Below are 21173 nucleotides of genomic sequence, written 5' to 3' on the forward strand. Positions count from 1 at the left end.
CCCCCTTACAGATAGCTAAAAGGAACAATGGTGTCATTGGAAACTTATCTAAGAGGCAGAAATTACCCATTGCTCAAGGAACCCCTAGCAACCTCAGGAGGAACTCTAAGAGTCCACAGAACCCTGGTTGAAAAACCCGGCTCTAGGTGTCTGCTTTCAGAAAATATGTAATGTTTCGGGGTTTTATGTTTTCTTCACAGATAAAAAGTTTTTTTAAATGTGTGCAAAAAAAAAAAAAAGGGAAAATGGCCCTGGCAGTGAAAGGGTTAAAGCAGGCCATACTCAAGAGGCACCTATACTAGCCCTTCATAAATGTATTACCATGTCAGAAACTAGTCCAGACGACTAGTCTATACAACTAGTATACATGTCTATAAATAACAATGGACTATATACCACCATCCATCAATACAATTACAAATAAGGCAGACTTACTTGAAAAATTTCTGTTTTGAAAACTTTTTTTTGTAGCATTAAAGTAGAACTATAGGCAAAACTTAATAATAAAAAAATAATAACCCTTATGACAATGGTTATAACCCCTGTCGGATTTATGGAAGGAAGTGAGAGGAAATTCCTGAGAATTAAGGGAATTCTTTGGGGACACCCAGGTCATCAGAACTATTAACTCCAACGGAAGATTTGCCCTCTATTACTTTTCTAGGGACAGTCCAAACTTTAGGATTTTTTGAAACGGACAAATGGAGAGGGTGAATCTCCCTAACAGGGACACAGACAGCAATGAAAAATTTGTAGGTGTTCTAATCCCTATCCACTCTATCCAAAACTAAAATAAACATTTTGTCTTTAGCTATACTTTAAAGTCCAATTATATTCCTCACTTATCACCTTATCTCTTTATATTCCTGTACCCCAAAAATGTTACGATTTGTAACTGATTTTTGCAGAGAAATGTCTTTCAGTGAAAATGCTGCTTCCTGGTCTAATACTGCAGTGGTCAATGCTGGCATACTGGCCACATCCCTCATCAAATACGTTTTACACCGACCTGTAGTGCAAGGGGATGAGGTGTGTCTGACCAGGTGTGTGTAAATTACAGAGAGCTGGGGGTCTTTTGTTATGCCTATTACACTGCAAAGTCATATATTTTACATCAGCGGAAAACTAAGGGCTCTTTCACACAGACGAACTCTGTTTATCTCAGCGGGGGATCGATCCGCCGATCTCCCGATGAGCAGGAGGATGACAGCTGTTCTCCGCGCTGTGTGCAGAGCCACAGCTGTCAGGTCCCCATGCATCTCTATGGGGGAATCGAATGGGAACGGACCGTCTGTCCGTTCTCATCCAATCCCATCCGATCTGCTAGACCGATGGAAAATAGGGTTTCCATCCGTCCAGATTTGACGGATCGGATGTCAGCGGACTTGTCTCCACTGACATCCGATGCCCCATAGACATACATGTGGTGACCGTTCAGATCCGCCAAAAAAACGGACAGGCGGATCTGAGCGGTCCGCCTGTGTGAAAGGGCCCTTAGGCTGGCCATACACAGTACGAATCTCAGCCGGTTCAGCAGGAACCGTCCAAGATTCAAATGTTAATGAGCAGGCTGAATGTACCCAGTTGATCGATCGATCAACTTGGGTACAACCAGCCTGCCAGATTTTCCTGCGATTATCAATAGCAGCTGCTATAGCTATCTGTAATAACTGTCTTTTCAAAGTGGGGACGGCTTCCTCTGACCCCCCCCCCCCCCCCCCCGCCAGGAGCAGACAATTGCTTGGCAGGAGGGATTCCCCTGTCAGCACTATCTGTGTTGATGGGGGAATCATGTATGGCCTGCCTAAGACCGTAATACAGGTTGTTTGTATGATGCCCCACTATATTTGTTTCTATGTCCTCAATTGGGCTTTATTTTATGTCCCTTATTATACAAAGGGAATGTATTAATGTATATGTAAGTAGACTGCATCAATGTGCAATAATTCCACTGTCCTTCAGGTATTTCTCCCATGTTCACAACATGTATTACAACTAGTTACTAGGTTTTTTTTTTAGCACGCAAGGACAGGCTTTAGAAATGGAAGATTATCTACACTGTAAGGAGGAAATAAGCACATCTAATCATGAATTATAATAGAGGGGTTTCCATCTTAAACTAAAAATGAAAACTGTTTTTCAGCCCTCCCATTCAATTGTTATGGTATATAATTATGTTTAAACTGACAAATCTTCTCTTATTCACACCTGAGCGTAGCGGAACTCACAATCCCACTCACATTTTTTTGTGTTTTTCCATCATTTCCACCTGTTGCACATAGGGCAGTCTATTTACTTTAATGTGCTGCCCTAGTTGCGAGAAATGCCCCATGCTCCTCTTCTTTTTTGGAGAGGAGCGTGGCACACTTTTTTACTGCGCAATTTGGCACCTCTGTAGCATTTTTGCCACGTGACAAAACATGCGTTCGCTACCCACACATGCAATGCCATTAACAATTAATGACACTGCAAGCGTGACATGCTTTTGCAACACGCTTCTGAAACACGTGGCAAAAAAAGTGTTTTCATTGTGCTTTGTCTTGCATTCTAGAAACACCAGGTGTGAATGGAACCTTACAAAAATACATACTGTAGTAAAGGGAACAATCTATTGTGAGGTAAAGTGTGTAAATATAAAATGATAAGAGTCTGAGACAGGGTTACATTTTTTACTTGGAAGTTAGAGAGTAATTCCTTTTTTGTGAAGAAAAAAACACCCCCTTCCGAGTGGTCAAGGTACATTGCAAGGATTTTTTGCCATACTTTGGTGCAGATTCCAACCTTTTGTTGTTCTGAAGAAATAGCCTTTTTTTTGGTTATGTCAATGTGTAAAGTCAATCTGAATGTTGGTGACTTCCATTATCAAGCAGCTGATGCACTTGCAGGGCTCTTATGAGGAGAGTGGCAGGCTGGGAATCCCTTTAACTTTAAGCCCCGTACACACGTACTGATCATCGGCCGACCGATCGGCCGTCTTTTGTCCAGGGCTGTCATGTCTGTTGAAAACTGCAAAAGACTGCACACGAATTTTGTCGGCCAACAACAGCCAACTGCAGAAGTGATGTCATGTGATGGTTAACTTTCCTTGTCTTTTTTCGTTTCTGAGCATGCCCAGTCTTGCTAATCTGCTGTCTGTTGGCCGAAATCTGTACTGACTGGCGAACAATCGGCCGTTCTGGTGTTGGCCAACAAAAATTTTAATGCCTGCACGACAGATTCTGTCCGGCCGAAAATGCGCTGTCGGCTGTCGGAAGCATCATACTAACAAGCCTACAATCGGCCGATCGGTCGTCGGCCGAATATTTACGGCCAACAATCGGTATGTGTGTACAGGGCTTAAGTGCAGTCTTCCGGGAAAATCAGTGAGCAAAGCATATAAGCAGAAAATGACATTTCTGGGGGTGTATTGTACACCAAAGGTGTACGGAGCACCTCCAGGTTGCCATACTGCACTGAATTATAAAAAATTACAACACAGCCTCTTGAATAGGAAAATTAATTTTTAAGAACATTCAATTACAATATGGCTTGTGTAGCAAATGTATATGCTATATTTTTTTATTTGCAATTTTTTTCCCACGAAAGTGGAGTTTTTCTTTAAATTTCCAGGTAAAGGGGGAAGACATTTCCGCTTTGCAAATGGACAAAAAGAATATACAATAATATCAAATTCATAATATCCAAGAGAAAGGATGAAAGACCTATGTCAGACCTAAATCCAGTCTTTAACCCCCTCCCATCCGCGCTACAGCCTATATACAGCTGCAGCGCGGACTCGAATTTTCGGGAGGCCGTTTTTAAACGGCCTCCAGTGACACGCCCGCGCTCCCGCGAGCGCGCAGCGGGGAAAATCTGTGTCGGTCGTGTCCCTTGGACACGGCCGATCACAGATCGTGGTGAATGGCCAATCACAGCGGCCATTCACCACGTGATCAAGCCGTCCAATGAGAGATGATCTCATATGTAAACATATGAGATCATCTCTCATCGCCGGGGCTCCTTCCTCACACAGACACTGCAGTGTGAGGAAAGAGGGGGAGCCGACAGCCGCTGGGGACACAGACAAATGTAATCAGGGCACTGATCACTAGATTGTTCAGGCAGGTGACTGCACAGGTGACTGTAGTTATTTGTAAAACTGAAGGAGATTAACAATCAGATCTGTGTGCAAAGCTTTAGGGCTTTTATAAACTTAAAGCGGAGTTTCGGCCTCAAAAACCACTTTGGGCCATCCGCTTGCTGAAAATCACCTGAAAAAGAAATGGATAGTCCCGATTTTTCTTTTCAATTACTTACCTTGTTATTTAAGAAAATATACTTACCTTTCTTCCACTACCTCCCTCTGCGGCCGCGCCGTCTCTTCCTGCTTGCTTTGACTTCTGGTAGCTGAACGTCATCGCTCCCAGGAATCAATGCGCCTGTACCGGCCCCGCTCGTCACTTCCGGTTCAGGCGCGTCATTCCCTGCTAAACAGCTTCTGGGCATGCTCAGAAGCTGTGCAGGGATGACACGCCTGCATCGGAAGTGATGAGCGGGGCCGGGGCAGGGCATTCTGGGACCGAAGAGGACACCGAAGAGGACACCCTGGCTTCAGCTGCCCACACCTAAGATGGTAGCGCTGGACAAGAAATTTCCAAAGTAAATATTTCTTCTTCTAAGAGGTAAGTGCAACCTGGGACAGTTCAGAGGCTATCCATTCTGAAATGCACTAGCCCTGACTGTCCCGGGGGTATTTTTATCTCAAAAATGTTTCTGAGGCCGGAACTCCGCTTTAAAGCAGACCGTTCACTATAGAATAAACTCTCTCATCTTCACCCCCACCCCAGGTAAATATCTTTTATCATCTGTGCAGCCCACCTGTGATCCCTCACCTAGGTGAGGATGATGTACTGTAGATTGGCCACTCGTCTCCTGGGATGACCACATCACTTCCCAGCAGGTAGTATCAGTTTAACTGCCTGATATTGACACCGCACATGTGCAGACAAGCCACAGGTCTCTGCTAAGTCTTTGGAACCCTACAGAGATGTGTGGCATGTCTGTGCATGCACAGAATTCCATCCCTATGTGGCAGTCTCAAGTCTTTTGGGCTTGACAGAGATTTGCGGCATGTCTGCATATGCATAGAATGAAAACCAGGTTGATTTTCACTATAATGGTGTGGAAACAGAGTAGCACAAGGAGAACTTTCCTGGCTGAGGGAAGACACAACTGGACTGGAACTAGTAAGCAATACCTAGTAAGATAGTTATTAAGAAGATTACATTTTATTTAGATAGTGTGAAATTACTCTATAAGGGCCAGTTCAGACCATAGAAACACAGTCTGGACGCGTTCCATATGCTTTTTTGCCTGCACGTTTTTGACGAGTCTTTGATGCATTTTTGGTGCATTTTTGATGCAATCCAGTGCATTTTATGTGCGTTCCATTGCGTTTTTGATGCGTTTTACAGCGTTCCAGTACAGTCCAGTGCAGGAGAAATGCAGCATGTTCTACTTTTTTTCTGGAACTGCAAGCACTGGTGTGAACCATGCCATTAGAAACCATGTAACCTACTTTCTATGCGTTTTTTATGCAGAAAAAAACGCACTTGACTGCATGTGGTGTGAACTGGCCCTAAGAGTGTGCGTTTTAAATGGTCCAAAGAAAATGTGTTACTGGCAGGTTTAACAGAGGAATAATATTGAAAAAAGCCCCCCCAAGAAAACGAATAGAGCCACCTGTCTAAGGACCAGTAAGGTGCAATATGTATTTTTTTTTTGTTCTGGGATTAAATACATTGCATCCATGAAGTATTCAAAGCGCTTCACTTTTTCCACATTTTTTTATCTTACAGATGTATTCTAAAATGAATTAAATTTATTGTTTTCCTTAAAATTCTACAAACATTACCCCATAATTACAATGTGAAAGAAGTTTGTTTGAAATCTTTGCAGATTTCTTAAAAATAAAAAACAAACAAAAAAAATCACATGTACATAAGTATTCACAGCCTTGGCCATGACACTCAAAATTGAGCTCAGGTGCATCCTGTTTCCAGTGATCATCCTTCAGATGTTTCTACAACTTGATTGGAGTCTACCTGTGGTAAATTCAGTTGATTGGACATGATTTGGAAAGGCACACACCTGTCTATATAAGGCCTTGTGGTTAACAGTGCATGTCAGAGCACAAACCAAGCCAGGAAGTCCAAGGAATTGTATGTAGACCTCTAAGACAGGATTGTATCGAGGCACAGATCTGGGGAAGGGTACAGAAAAATGTTTGCAGCACTGAAGGTCCCAATGAGCACAGTGGCCTCCATCATCCCTAAATGTAAGAAGTTTGGAACCACCAGGACTCTTCCTAGAGCGGGCCGCTGGCAAAACTGAGCGATCAGGGGAGAAGGGCAATCGTCAGGGAGGTGGTCACTCTGACAGACCTTCAGCATTTCTCTGTGGGGAGGAGAGAACCTTCCAGAAGAACAACCATCTCTGCAGCACTCCACCAATCAGGCCTGTAAGGCGGAGTGGCCAGACGGAAGCCACTCATCCATTAAAGGCACATGACAGCCGCCCTGGGGTTTGCCAAAAGGCACCTGAAGGATTCTCAGACCATGAGAAACAAAATTCTCTGTTCTGGGGAAAACGGAATTTTTGTAAAATCTTACCTGTAAAATTCCTTTCTCTGAGTCCTCCGACAGTCGCCGCCTCTTCATATTCGTCACATATGGGGTATTAGACTTTGCTCCGAAGGAGTAGCTAGGCAACAGAATATGTTAACAATAAAGCTTTTAACATATCCCACCCTCAAGGGGTGGTCCCCTCAGTCAATACCCTCCTACTTCCTGCAACCATATCTCAGTTTTAGTGGAATAGCAGTAGAGTATACAACCAAACCCCAAAAGAGGGGCGGGGGCGGCGACTGTCGGAGGACTCAGAGAAAGGAATTTTACAGGTAAGATTTTACAAAAATTCAGTTTTCTCTTACGTCCTCCGACAGTCGCCGCCTCTTCATATTCGTCACATATGGGGACGTCCCAAAGCAGTGCAAACATGAGGGGTGGGAAACGCATCCGCGCCGAAAAGGCAACGCAGTCTCCGCATCAAAGAAAGGAACCTTACCAAAGGAAGGAAACCAGCTGGGCAACAGCAAAAAAACAAGTGCTCAACAGGAGCAACAACCCAGGAGAAGACAAAAAACCAGGGGATACAAAAAACTATCCCAACAGCCAGGAGTCCCCAACAAGGGACCCTACGGAACAGCCGCACTAAGAACCTTGCGGCCAAAGGAAGCATCCGCCGATGCCTGAACATCTACTTTGTAGAATTTTGTGAAAGTGTGCACGGTCGACCAGGTCGCCGCCTTACACACCTGGGCTACAGAAGCCCCATGACGACAGGCCCAAGACGTACTCAAAGATCTAGTAGAGTGCGCCTTCACAGGGACAGGAGGAGCCTTACCCTGCAAAGCATAGGCCTGTTCAATGGTCTGCCTGATCCATTTGGCGATGGTAGAGGCCGAAGCCGCCATGCCCTTCCGAGGACCCTCCGGAAGAACAAACAAGGAGTCAGTCTTACGAAAAGACTCAGTCGATTTAAGGTAAACCCTTATCGCCCGAACAACATCCAGAGAATGCAATCTCACCTCCTTCGGATGTTTAGGCTTCGCGCACAGCGAAGGCAAGACAATATCCTCATTAAGATGGAATTCCGAAACTCGTTTCGGAAGAAAAGAAGGATTAGGTTGCAAGACCACCTTATCCAAATGAATAACCAGGTACGGAGACTTGCAGGACAAAGCCGCCAGCTCCGACACTCTGCGAGCCGAAGTGATCGCCACCAAAAAGGCGACCTTTGTGGACAACATAGACAACAAGATCTCCCTGATCTGTTCAAAAGGAGCACGTTGTAACACAGATAGAACGAGATTCAAGTCCCAAGGGGGCAAAGGATCCCTCCTAGGAGGAACCAGATGCCGCACACCCTGAATAAAAGTGCCAACCAAGGAGTTGGAAGCCACGGGACGTTGAAACAGAACGGCCAGCGCAGACACCTGACCCTTTATCGTAGCCAGCGCCAAACGCTGATCAACACCCGTCTGAAGAAAAGACAGCACACGGGAAACCGAGTATGTGCGGGGTGAAAACCCCCTGGACTCACACCAGGCAAAATAGGCCTTCCAAGTACGGTAATAAACCTTCCCCGAGGAAGACTTCCTAGCGTTGATCAAAGTATGAACGACCTCTGGAGAGAGACCCTTCTCCTTCAGGACCTCTGTCTCAACAGCCAGGCCGTCAAAGCCAGCGACTGTAAAGCAGGATGGTAAATCGGTCCCTGAGACAGTAGATCGTCTCGAAGAGGTAGACGCCAAGGGGCGTCGACCGCCAGATTCACGAGGTCTGCGTACCAGGACCGGCGAGGCCAGTCCGGTGCCACAAGAATCACCGTGCTGCGTTCCGAGAGTAACCTGCGAAGGAACCTGGACAGCAACTGAATCGGTGGGAACGCGTACATCAGCCTGTACTGATGCCACGGGGCCACTAACGCGTCTGACGCGTCTGCCCGAGGGTCGCGCGTCCTTGCCACGAACCTTCTCACCTTGTTGTTGAGACGAGACGCGAACAGGTCCACATCTGGAAGACCCCACTTCGCGCACAACATCTGGAAGACAGCCGGGTGAAGAGACCATTCCCCCTGATCCAGGGTCTGGCGACTCAGATAGTCCGCCTGCCAGTTCTCCACCCCCGGAATGTGAACCGCCGTTATCGCCGGGACATGAGTCTCGGCCCAAGACAGAATGTCGGCCACTTCTCCAGCCGCCCGGGCACTCCTGGTGCCCCCTTGGTGGTTGATGTAGGCCACCGCCGTGGCATTGTCCGTCTGCACCCGAACCGGGCAGCCCTGCAGCCGGTCCGTCCAGCGATGAAGACAGAGATTTATCGCACGTAATTCCAGAATGTTGATCGGAAGGGAAGACTCTCCCTCCGACCAAGTTCCCTGGGCAGACAGAACGCCCAGAACACCACCCCAGCCCGACAGGCTGGCATCCGTGGTGATCACCGTCCACGAGATAGGACGAAACGACTTGCCCCCGGACACCATCGGGGACTGGAGCCACCACAGAAGGTTTCTTCTGGTGCGATGACTCAACGAGATCTGAAGATCCAGAGATTGAGGTCGCCCATCCCACCCCGCGTGTGGAACTGGGCGAAGGGAATCGCCTCGAAGGCCGAGACCATCAATCCCAGACATCTCATGCACGTCCTTAAAGACGAGTGCGGAACGTCCCTGAGGGACCTGACTTCCTCCTGAAGAGTTCTGAGTTTGTCTTCCGGCAGGAAGACCTTCGCTTGTACCGAGTCCAGAATCATTCCCAGGTAGGGAAGACGAACCGACGGACTCAGCGTCGACTTTGGAAAATTTATCGTCCAACCAAACTCCTGTAGAGTTTGCATCGTGACAGACAGGTCCTCCTCCAGACCCTGGCTGGTCGCAGACCGAACCAGGATGTCGTCTAGATACCCCAGGACAGAAATGCCCTGGGCCCTCAACAATGCCAGAACCGATGCAAGCACCTTGGTGAAGACCCGCGGAGCCGAGGCGAGACCAAAAGGTAACGCCACGAACTGGTAGTGATCCTCCGCAATGGCGAATCGAAGGTACCTCTGGTGACCTTCGAAAATGGGGATGTGAAGGTACGCATCCTTCAAATCGATGGAGGCCATGAATTCCCCCGGAACCAGGGCAGCCACCACCGACCGCAGGGATTCCATGCGGAACTTTCGAACCCGCACAGAGCGGTTCAGAGCCTTCAAGTCCAGAATTGGACGAACCTTGCCCTCCTTCCTGGGCACGGTGAACAGATTGGAATAAAACCCCCGAAATCTGTCCCGATGAGGCACCGGAACCACCACTCCCTGAGCCCTCAGGTCCCGCACCGCCAGGTGCAGGTCCCGCAAACGCTCTGGAGACAGTTGAAGATTTGAGGGAAAAAATCTGCTCTCCGGCCGAGAGAGAAACTCGATCTTGTAACCAGATCGAACGATTTCCTGAACCCATCTGTCCCGCACACGGGCCAACCAGGGCTGAAGAAAACCGAGCAAGCGTCCCCCCACCCCAAAACTGGGTGAGGGCGCCCCTTCAGGCCGCACTGTTATGGGCTGCAGATCCGGATTGGCCGGACTTCTGTTTACCAGACCAGGGCTTCTTCTGAGAGCCTTGACCTTTGAACGGCTTGCCCTTGTAGTGCGGCCGAAAGGCACGAAAGGACCCCTGAGGGGGCCGAAAATTAGCATGCTTCTTCCCAGAAGCCCCCTTAGCTTTGGGGAAATGGGGCAAGAGAGTGCTCTTACCCTCGGTGATCCCCTTAATCAACACATCCAGGGACTCCCCAAAAAGGCGAGACCCATCATAAGGTAGATTGGCTAAGGTCTTACGTGAAGACTGGTCCACCGACCAACATTTTAACCAAACCAGGCGGCGAGACAACACCGCCACACTGTGCACACGTGCAGCCAACGGAACCAGGTCCAGGTCCGCATCACACAGATACATGACACCCTGGTGGATTTGATCCACCATATCCAGGGTCGCCGGTGAGGCCGAATCGGCCACTAGGACGCGCCTAAGCATCTGCGTCCAACTTGCGATCGCCTGGGCCGCCATGAGAGAAGCAAACAGAGCCTTAAGCATAGAACCCGTAACAGAATAAGTATGACGGGTAAGAGACTCCAGTCTCCTATCCGTGGCGTCACGGAACACCGGGGAATCCTCTGCAGGAATCGCAGTGGCTTTGTTTAAAACCGCAATTGCGTGATCCACTGGGGGTGGCACACACCACCTTTCATCAGTGGAAGGTGAAAAAGGATAACGCAGCTTGAATCTACTTGGTACAGCAAAAGGTTTGCGTAGATTGCGCCATTGTTCCTTAACAGCGCGCTGAAAATCATCATTGCAGGGAAAAACCTGCGGCGTCCTGCGTTTTCTCTGCGTCCCATAAGCCGCCAAGGCGGCGGGGGGACACACCTCATCCTGCAAACGCAGCGTTTGCTTTATGGAAGCAATCAACTCATCCATGATTGCAAGCTCTTCAGGCGAGCCAGGGGGAGAATTATCAACCCCCTCAACATCAGCCTCCACCTCAGACCCTATTAGATCAAGAGAGGAGCGGGACCCCGATAAGGAGGCCCCTGCCATAACAGCCCTATCACCCTCACCCTCAGAATCAGAGGAAAGAGCAACTCTGGGCCTTTTAGTAGATTGAGCAGCCACCAGCATCTGCACCTGAGCAGCAAGGCCAGCCACAATAGTGGCCAAATCCCCCCCTGGGGGGGAGACAGCGGTCCCCTGGCTTTCCACCAAGGCTGTAGGAAATTTTCCCTCCTGAGAGTCCATTGCCCCTGTAATGCCAGACAACAAAGGGTTAACTGCCCCTTTTAAGCAAGCGTGGCAAGCGCAGCCCACCGCACCACACTCAGCACAATAAGACCCCCACAGGGAATATGCAAACTGAACACAGGCAATGGATAGCAAGAACAGAAGGGTAAAACCTGAGGAGACCCTCGCCGCTGCTGCTGCCTCGATCGGTGTTCCAGGAAAGAGGAAGTGATGCTGCCAGGGCGCTCTATGTAAGCCTATGGAGGCTACAAGAAAATGGCCGCCATGCATGTAAAACATGTGGCCGGGGCGGGAGTAGGCAAAACGGCGCCGTTTGGCGCCGAAACCGCCGCTCCACAGTGCAGTAAAAAACACACATTACATTCCAGTATCAGAATACATGCCAGATCGCCGCAGCGATCGCTGTACAGTGCCCAAACATGCCAAAAAACATGCCCCACAGCACACAGCTTCACACACTGATCAGCCTGACACAGACAGTGTCACACATCTCCCCCCCCCCCCTTGCAGCCCACAGCATGCAGCCGAGAGATAGGGAGACAAGCAGTGTGATTAAAGGCAGGTTACACAGTCCCAGACTGACACCCCCCCAGACAGACAGGTCCCCACATAAATACACTTACCTCACATGGCGTGGGGAACCCGCACAGGCGAACAAGCCGCTGCACATGAGGCAGGGAGAGTCGCATTCAAGACGCACAAAATGGGGGTTAAGAAACCGCACAGCGTCCAGTGAGGTAGCCACCTCACCAATCATCCCTGCACCGAACAGGGATGGGTCGTTCACTGTGCCAGGAGCGTTACCTGGCTGAACGCTCGAAGGCAGACTGGGAAGCCACTGACCCACGACCTGCGATCAGGGGGATCAGCCCGAGACTCAGTCTGCATGATCCTCTTCGTCCGAAGAACTAACTAATGCTGACAAAAATAACAGCTAAGTAAAGGTAGAGAGAAAACTCAAACAAAATTTTAAAAAGAAGAAAGAGTCTGGGGCAGAAAGCCCCAGCACAGAAAAAGCCAGCCACTCCTGACAAGCTAGACATTAAAACTGAGATATGGTTGCAGGAAGTAGGAGGGTATTGACTGAGGGGACCACCCCTTGAGGGTGGGATATGTTAAAAGCTTTATTGTTAACATATTCTGTTGCCTAGCTACTCCTTCGGAGCAAAGTCTAATACCCCATATGTGACGAATATGAAGAGGCGGCGACTGTCGGAGGACGTAAGAGAAACCAAGATTAAACTCCTTGGCCTGGATGGAAAGAGTAATTTCTAGAGGAAACCAGGCATCGCTAATCACCTAGCCAATACCATCCCTACAGTGAAGCATGGTGGTGGCAGCATCATGCTGTGGGGATGTTTTTCAGCGGTAGGAACTGGGAGACTAGTCAGGATCGAGGGAAAAATTAATGCAGCAATGTACAGAGACATCCTCGATGAAAACCTGCTCCAGAGCGCTCTGGACCTCAGACTTTGGGGAAAGTTCATCTTCCAACAGGACAACGGCCCTAAGCACACAGCCAAGATATCAAAAGAGTGGCTACAGGAAAACATTGTGAATGTCAATGAGGGGCTCAGCCAGAGCCCAGACTTGAACCTGATTGAACATCTCTGGAGAGATCTGAAAACGGCTGCGCACCAACTCTCCCAATCCAACCTAATGGAGCTTGAGAGGTCCTGCAAAGAAGAAACTGCCAAAAAATACGTGTGCCAAGCTTGTAGCATCATACTCAACAAGACTTGAGGCTGTAATTGGTGCCAAGATGCTTCAACAAAGTATTGAGCAAAGGCTGTAAATACTGTATATGTGATTTTTTTCAATTTTTTTTTATAAATTTTCAAAGATTTCAAACAAACTTCTTTCACTTTGTCATTTTGGGGTATTGTTTGTAGAATTTTGAGGAAAAATTAATTTAATCCATTTTGGAATAAAACAAAAGAAATATGGTCTGCCACCTTTACTATCCAGTTGCCTCCATCCCTAAATGCATATCCTCCTTCTTCGGGATTTGATAATATCTTTTCAAACATATTATACTACTCAAGGTAGTGTGTTTTTTCTACCAATTTTTTCTTCCTTGATTGTTTCAATATATTACAATGAAACCCTGCCTCAACTATTTTCTATTATAATTTAGATTACCAGTTTCAGATATACAACCTGCAATTAAGCTCCTGATGAATGGAGAAACGCGTCGAGCCTAAAATAACATATGTATTTTCAAGTCTGAATAAGTAAAGAATGTAAACCTACAGGGAGCATGATGTCATTATAATCTGTTATACCTTTTAGAGATCCTAGTGTGATCCATGTGAAATTGTATTTACTTTTATTTAATGTGAATTTTACAATTTTTTGTATGCCAATTCTCTGTATGTGTTTTCATCGGTTGTATATGTGACTCTTTTTAATAAATTATTCATTTATTTTTCATACAGCCCAGTTGTCCTCACTCAAAGTCCCATTTTTTATCCTTGGTTTTTCCTTGGTGGTTTTTTTTCCATTTTGGAATAAGGCTGTGCCATAACAAAATGATGAAAACGTGAAGCGCTGTGAATACTTTCCTGATGCACTGTACACTTTAACATTTTTTTTTTATCCATTAGTAATTGGAAGGTTGAACAACTGAAACAAACTAATTTGAGTTATAAAAATTGCCAATAGTGAACCAACATCACCAAACACGTAATTTAAAATGTGAATTACAATGTGTGATAATTGTGAGCCATACCAATAGCGTTGTTTAGAATGTACTCTTCTCTGAAGAAGTCTTGGGCAAGCCGGTCTCCTGATTTTCCAGCATTAGTAACAGCTAATTAAATAAAAAAGAAAAACAATTAAACTGTTTATTTGAAAATTAAAAGTCAGTATGAAGTAATTATTGATGATTTTTACAATAAATAACACCAGTAACACTAACCAGCTAAATATTACTTCAAAGAGACTAGACAGTGGCAATTTTTACTTTGCTTGTTTTTAAATACCCAGCAATTATTGTGTAATAAAAAATAGCAGAAAAAATCCCACTGCGATCCCACTCCGATGCTACTATATGCGCTTGTTTTATTCAACAAATGTGAGTGTTTTTAACCTTATTTAAATAAACCCCCCCCGTTTTTCCATGACATACTTGCACTATTTCGAGCCTTTGTTTTGAGATCCACTGAGACCGCTGGGAGCCTGGAGAGGGGGTAGGGAGCCAACCCACCCGCAGCAGCCCAGATATCTGGCCCTAGTGGAGCACGGTACAGGATTGGAGAGGAGTCCCCTGGATTAACTATAAGGCCTTTATCTTTAGACCTTGAGGTGAGCTGCTAGAACACTTCGAGGGGCTGAGGAGAAGCCCCCCATACCCTAAGCACGGTGTTAGGTGAAGGAGCAGCACCTGTGGATAATCCCCCCACTTGAACACTTACCCTAACCATTTGGACTATATTTCACCCAGATTGATGTATTTTTGTGGAGCACAGAGGACACTTTAATTTTGCTTAATATATTTATTTATATGCACCTGAGCACTTTATCTGTCACTATTACATTATTAGCACTATAAGTGGTTTTCTATTCTCTTATCTATTTATATATTTTTAGAGTGCCGTGTCAATATTTTAGCACTGTGGAATTATTTATTCAAGTACGGATTTATTTTGCACTTTTTATATATAGCACCTTATTTATTTATATATTTAACCACCCACACATGCTATAGTTCCCTTCTTTCATTGTAACAGGCAGTATTACTTAGCACAGTTCATACATTATGTACCCAGAAGCGCAGTACCCCCCCACCTGTTTATGATTTTGACACTGTATGGTTATCAGTTCTGGTACTAGCAGCTTCAGGGATCTACACCAAACCTTTTAAATTGTTCTCCCTAGACAGCGCAGGACTCACCACACCACTCTCTTGACATATTTCACCTTGAGGCTCTCCTCCTCTGGCCATCTGCTCACTCTAGCTTACCGCCTTTAGGTTTCTACCCTGTAACAGGAGAAGAATGGGGATGCCCTCTTATCTCCTCTGATGGATCTTCCTTTAATCACTCTGGATTTAATATCCGGTAAGGGTGTTTTGCACCATTTTACGTGCCACGAGTGCTTACCCTGAATCCTTGAAGAAAAGCATCCCTTTGGGCAATACTTGTGTCTTTGACAAAATTGTTAGAGGTAGGAGAATTTAACACTTCGGGCCAATCTTCTGTAGTCAGGAGACCCGAAAAAGGGCCTTTCAGAAGGTCTGTTGAAAATAATGGGAAGAGGGGGGCGTGGCCGGCAGCCGAGCATGATGGCCACCTGAGAGGAGAGCTCCCTGTCACCTAGCTGTCCCTGCCGACTACCAGCAAAATGGGGAAGCATTACCAGCTCCAACCTGCACCAACAGCCTCCCATCATCACACAGCAGCCATGGGGAAAAGGAAATTGCACGGGGGACCCCGCAAACTGACGGACTTCTTCCTCTAAGCCAGCACGCCAAATCTTCAAGATGGCCCCGGGGCCTGCACACAGCGGAAAGGAGCTCGGGCACCTGGCAAACCAGCACATGGAGACAGGCACTATTCCACCTCCCTCTCTCTCAGCAACAGCAGCAGATCCTCTCTTGTCATATCACCAGCACAGAGCCCTCAAAAGATGGCTCCACGGCACACACCTATGCAGGTGAGCAACAATGGGGGGAGAAGTCACAAGACAGAACACTTGAACTCTGTGAACGCGAACAAGATTTCCCTACTACTGGTCAGCCACTCAGTGATACAACTATGAAGGAAATGTTATTATCTCTGAAAGGCTCAATGCATAGGGACCTAATGGAATGTGTCACAAGCATGAAATCTGACATTACTGAACTGGGTGATCGGGTTCAACATTTTGAAAACAAAATGGCGGAATATGCATCAGCGCACAATGAACTTGTGGATGCACACAATGACAGAGATGAAGAACTAGCCCTGAAAAGTAAACTAGTGGATTTGGAGGACAGGTCCCGTAGAAATAATATTAAGCTACGAAATAATATTGAACATCCGATCTGTCCTTCTGTCACTCAGTCACCTCCCCCCCCCATGTCAGTAAGCACCAGGCATACATTAACCCCTCCCTCTCCAATAAAATTAACCCCTTCCCTGCCAGTGTCATTTTTACAGTAACAGTGCATATATATAGCACTGATTACTGCAGTAATGTCACTGGTACCCCCAAAAGTATCAAAAATGTCAGTCAAGGGTCCGATCTGTCCGCCGCAATGTCGCAGTCCCGCAAAAAAAAAAATCGCAGATCGCCGCCATTACGCGTTAAAAAAAAAAACACCAAAAATTACAGAAATCTTTCCCGTAGTTAGTAAACGCAATAACTTTTGCGCAAACCAATCAAAATATGCTTATCGTGATTTTTTTTACCAAACATAGGTAGCAGAAAACAAATTGGCCAAAAATTTTAAAAAAATTTGATTTTTACATTTTTTTGGGGGGGATTTCATATAAAAAAATGTTAAAAATATTGTTATTTTTTCAAAATAAACGCTCTTTTTTTGTTTATAGTGCAAAAAGTAAAAAGCGCACAGGTGATCAAATACCACCAAAAGAAAGCTCTGTTTGTGCGGAAAAAAGGACGTAAATTTCGTTTGGGTACGGCGTCGCACGACCGCGCAATTGTCAGTTAAAGTTGCACAGCGCCGAATCGCAAAAAGTGGCCTGGATGTAAGACAGCAAAATCCTCCGGTGGTAAAGTGATTAAAGTCCCTGAAGAAAAAGGTTGATCAACTTAAAAAAGGCCTCACGCTATACTGTGGAGACTTTAATTGTGTAGTGAATAAACAGATAGACTGCTCCTCAATTCAACAGCATACTAGATGTGAAATTCAACCCTTTTTGCATACCTCTGATTTTTACGATACATGGTGCTGCATTAACTCAAACGAGAGAGACTTTACTTATGACTCAACACCTTTACAAATCGTATTCTAGGATTGATCTATTTGTCTCAGACATAGCCTTATTGCGTAATATTATATCAGCGACTATTTATTCTATCACATGGTCCGATCATGCACCGGTCTCCTTGGAGGTTGAGGAACGGCATACAACAACGCAAATACACCTGTGGCATAACAATGTATCACTGGTTTGCAACCCAACCCATCGCGACCAACTGCATAACAAGATCAAAGAATTCTTTGCTAATAATGATGTGTCAGACACAAGTATCTTCTCTATATGGTCTGCCCACAAAGCCTATAATAGAGGCCTTTTGCTTCAACTGGCTTCTAGGGAAAAAAAAAAACGGAAGAAATCCAATCTGTCCCATTTACTGTTAAAACTTAAAACCTTAGAGGCCCAACATAAATCCGCACCTACGCCATCTGTCGCCTCTGAGCTGTTCCAATGTAGACATGATTTTAGAACACTATTAATTACGGAACACCAACACCTACTACAGATACTTAAAGCTAAACATTACTCTCAGGGCATTAAGGCGGGTACGCTTCTGGCCAACTATGTACGTAAAAGACAACATCATACAAAACTACCCTCCATTATCGACCCTAAATGGAATACAGTCGTACACCATCCTACAACCATAGCTAATGCATTCTCTAATTACTACAGCAACTTATCTAACTTAAACTCGGATTTCATGACACCACAACCATCTGACGAGGACAACAAAGCATTTTTAGGGTCTGTTGTTCTCCCAACAGTAAATTATGCTATGCTCCAGACACTCAACTCTGCTATTACTGAAAAAAAAATTTCCCAAGCAATTCATTCACTCCCTCCAAACAAATCGCCTGGAGCAGATGGATTTTCTGCTAAATACTTCAGAGCGTTTGAGCCCATTCTAGTTCCCTACCTATGTAAGCTATTTAACCAAACAATTTCCTCTACCTCATTCCCTGCTGAAATTCTTCACGCAATTATAGTGGCTCTGCCTAAACCTAGGAAAAAACCTAACTCCCCACAAAACTTCCGTCCAATATCCCTCTTAAATACTCACCTGAAATTGTATGCAAAAATAATAGCAAACAGCTGGCGGAAATCACTCCCCGCTTGACAAGTTTGGGTTAACGGGTTCCATTTACTCTGCAATATCAGCTTTATATACTGACTGTGCCTTCAGCATGTGTCTACACATCAAATGCTATGTCTGACAAATTTTACAGTACTAATGGCACCCGCCAGGGATGCCCCTTGTCACCTTTGATTTTTTCTTTAATGATGGAAGCCCTGGCGGAGACCATTAGAAGGGATGAGCTCATAAGCGGTATCCGAAAAGCAGATAGGGAACATAAAATTGGGCTGTTTGCAGACGACGTGATACTTATGTTAACATCTCTACTTGTCTCCCTGCACAGACTCCAACAGATCCTCGATGCTTTTGGTGAAGTATCGTATTATAAACTAAATGCCACCAAATCATCGATTCTGCCTATATCTTTACCGCTGGCTACTCTGGCCAAATTGAAAGTGCAATACCCTTTTCAATGGATAACAAAATCCCTATAATACCTAGTGATCAATCTGACTTTTCCCACAGCGGCCACATATGATGTTAACTACTCCAGCCTACTAACTATGGTCAAAAACTATTTGACCCATTTAGCATCATTTGAATTGTCTTGGTTAGGAAAAATTGCAGCACTAAAAATGACAGTGCTACCAAAATACTATACCATTTCAGAACAATCCCAATATGCATACCAGACACTTTTTTCCACGCTATTGATAAAATGTTGAGTTGAGTTTTTGTGGAGCAGAAAAATGGCGAAAAAATATCTTACTCTATCTTGCTTAAACCCAAGAGTCTAGGGGGAGCGGGACTCCCCCAATATGGGAAAATATTATTATGCTGCCATCCTAGATCAAATGAAAGCATGGTGTAGTATACCTTCTCCAATGCAGTTGCGGAAAGCAATATGTTGGGAGAACTATACGAGCCGCCAATGTAAGGATAGGGGAACATTTGGATAAAATTTGGGTACAAATGGAGAAGGCCCTGGTCGCACGCAGAGATTTGCCTTAGTTTCTACTAGCGGCACTAACTAAGAGAAAACTACATTAGCCTAATCTTCCTTCTATAGATGCCACCCTTGAAGCTTAAGGGGCATTTCAACAATCCCAGACAGCACTTCTTATCTATATAGAACTTACTCTAAGCACTTATGAATTTCTCATTCCCTCACTTAGGGTTACCAAAAAGGCTTTACTCAAAAGACTCCACATATGAACAAATAGCTTCTCAAACACAAATCCCTACATCCTACATGAATATCCAACTATATCATTATCATCTTAAATACCCAAATACAAAGTATGCATTATAGACAGATACTTGGGAATATTTACCTACGCAACACCAGAAACCCAAAGGACTCTAATGGTTCTACCATGAGTTCCCACGCATCCATAAACCCACTAAAACATCAACCATGCCCAATTGGGAAAGAGATCTTAAAGCTACATATACCTTACGGGACTGGCACAAAGCTTTACACTCATATCATAAATACACACACTGTACAAACAAACCATTGGGACTTAGCAATGAAATGACTCCATAGAAGCTACTTGACGCCTACCAAGTTATCAAGGATCTTTAAAGAAACCACAGATCTATGTTGACACTGCAGATTAAAGGGCACATTATTTCATTTAATGTGGAAATGCAAGTGTTTGAAAAGCTTCTGGAGATCATTGTTTAAATTGATGGCATCTGTCACTGGGATGATACTCTCTCCTAGCCCTGAAATGGCACTTCCTAATATAGGCATAGACAGAATTCCCCCACAATTCCGCTATGTAGTTACTCACATGCTCACCAATTGTTCCAGTTTAGGAACAATTGGATGATGTGGTCAGTGAAATTTCCGGAGAAATATCCTTGAGATCTGAAACTCCAGCCAGTAAAATGTTTAATGATGACTATGAACATGACATTGGTGGTAAAGTTATGACTATTCCTTTAATAGTGCCTTTCTCTTATAATACACTGTTCCTATTTTTTTTATTTTTGTTTCTAATTCCTGACTAACATTTTATGTCCATCTAAGAAATCGTAACATCATTGGAATATATGAAAATAAATACGTTATTGCTATGATACATGAAGGGGAGTGGTGCCCCTGGTCATTAGACACAATATGTTCCCACTGGGGGTGTCTGGGTCGGTAGTACTGCAACCATCCTAAGATAACGTGGTAGAATGAGGCCTACGTCCTTATTCTAACCTTAGTCCAGCAACTCTCTATGTCGATGTAACCACCTTATACAGAAATGAATATGTATATTCCTTGGTTGTTTTATGGATAATTCTTTGTATTTCTTATGTTGTGTTTATTCTTTATGAAAATTCAAATAAAAACTATTGAAAAGAATGGGAAGCCCTGATCTATGATAAAACTTAGTGCCTATCATCCACAATTTCCAGATTAATCTTACCATACTCAAAACAGCACACCCAGATTAGAGACGTTCTCAAGAGGCATTGGTACCTGCTTCAGGAGGACCTGGGCATAGCCAAATGTATTGGACCTCTACTTGAGATCACTTTCAAATGGATAAGTCCCTTCAGATCCATTAAATTCAAAGTTACTATGAACCATGAAAGTTCACAACTTCAGGTCACTGATAGATGGGTACTTTATCAATGTGATCATTACCCTCCTCCCTAATGGTCAGAAATGGGTCTCGGGTCATCATAATGACTATCTAACTATTAGTGTTGTATATATATATATATATATATATATATAGATATCATTATCTGCAGCTATAAATCCTTCTATGTCGGAAAAACAAAAA

General features: G+C 45.0%; 1 protein-coding gene across 1 annotated transcript in view; it reads right to left on the minus strand.

Annotated features, from left to right (window-relative positions):
* Positions 1-21173, minus strand: part of HIBCH (3-hydroxyisobutyryl-CoA hydrolase) — a 225500-nt gene that overhangs the window by 160609 nt on the left and 43718 nt on the right. The window contains exon 5 of the mRNA XM_082260054.1: positions 14111-14191. Coding sequence (XP_082116180.1) covers positions 14111-14191 — 81 coding nt within the window. The remainder of the gene's footprint in view (positions 1-14110; positions 14192-21173) is intronic.

The sequence above is a fragment of the Pelophylax lessonae genome (genome assembly GCF_965119305.1).
Source record: "Pelophylax lessonae genome assembly, chromosome: 6".
Lineage (NCBI taxonomy): Eukaryota > Metazoa > Chordata > Amphibia > Anura > Ranidae > Pelophylax > Pelophylax lessonae.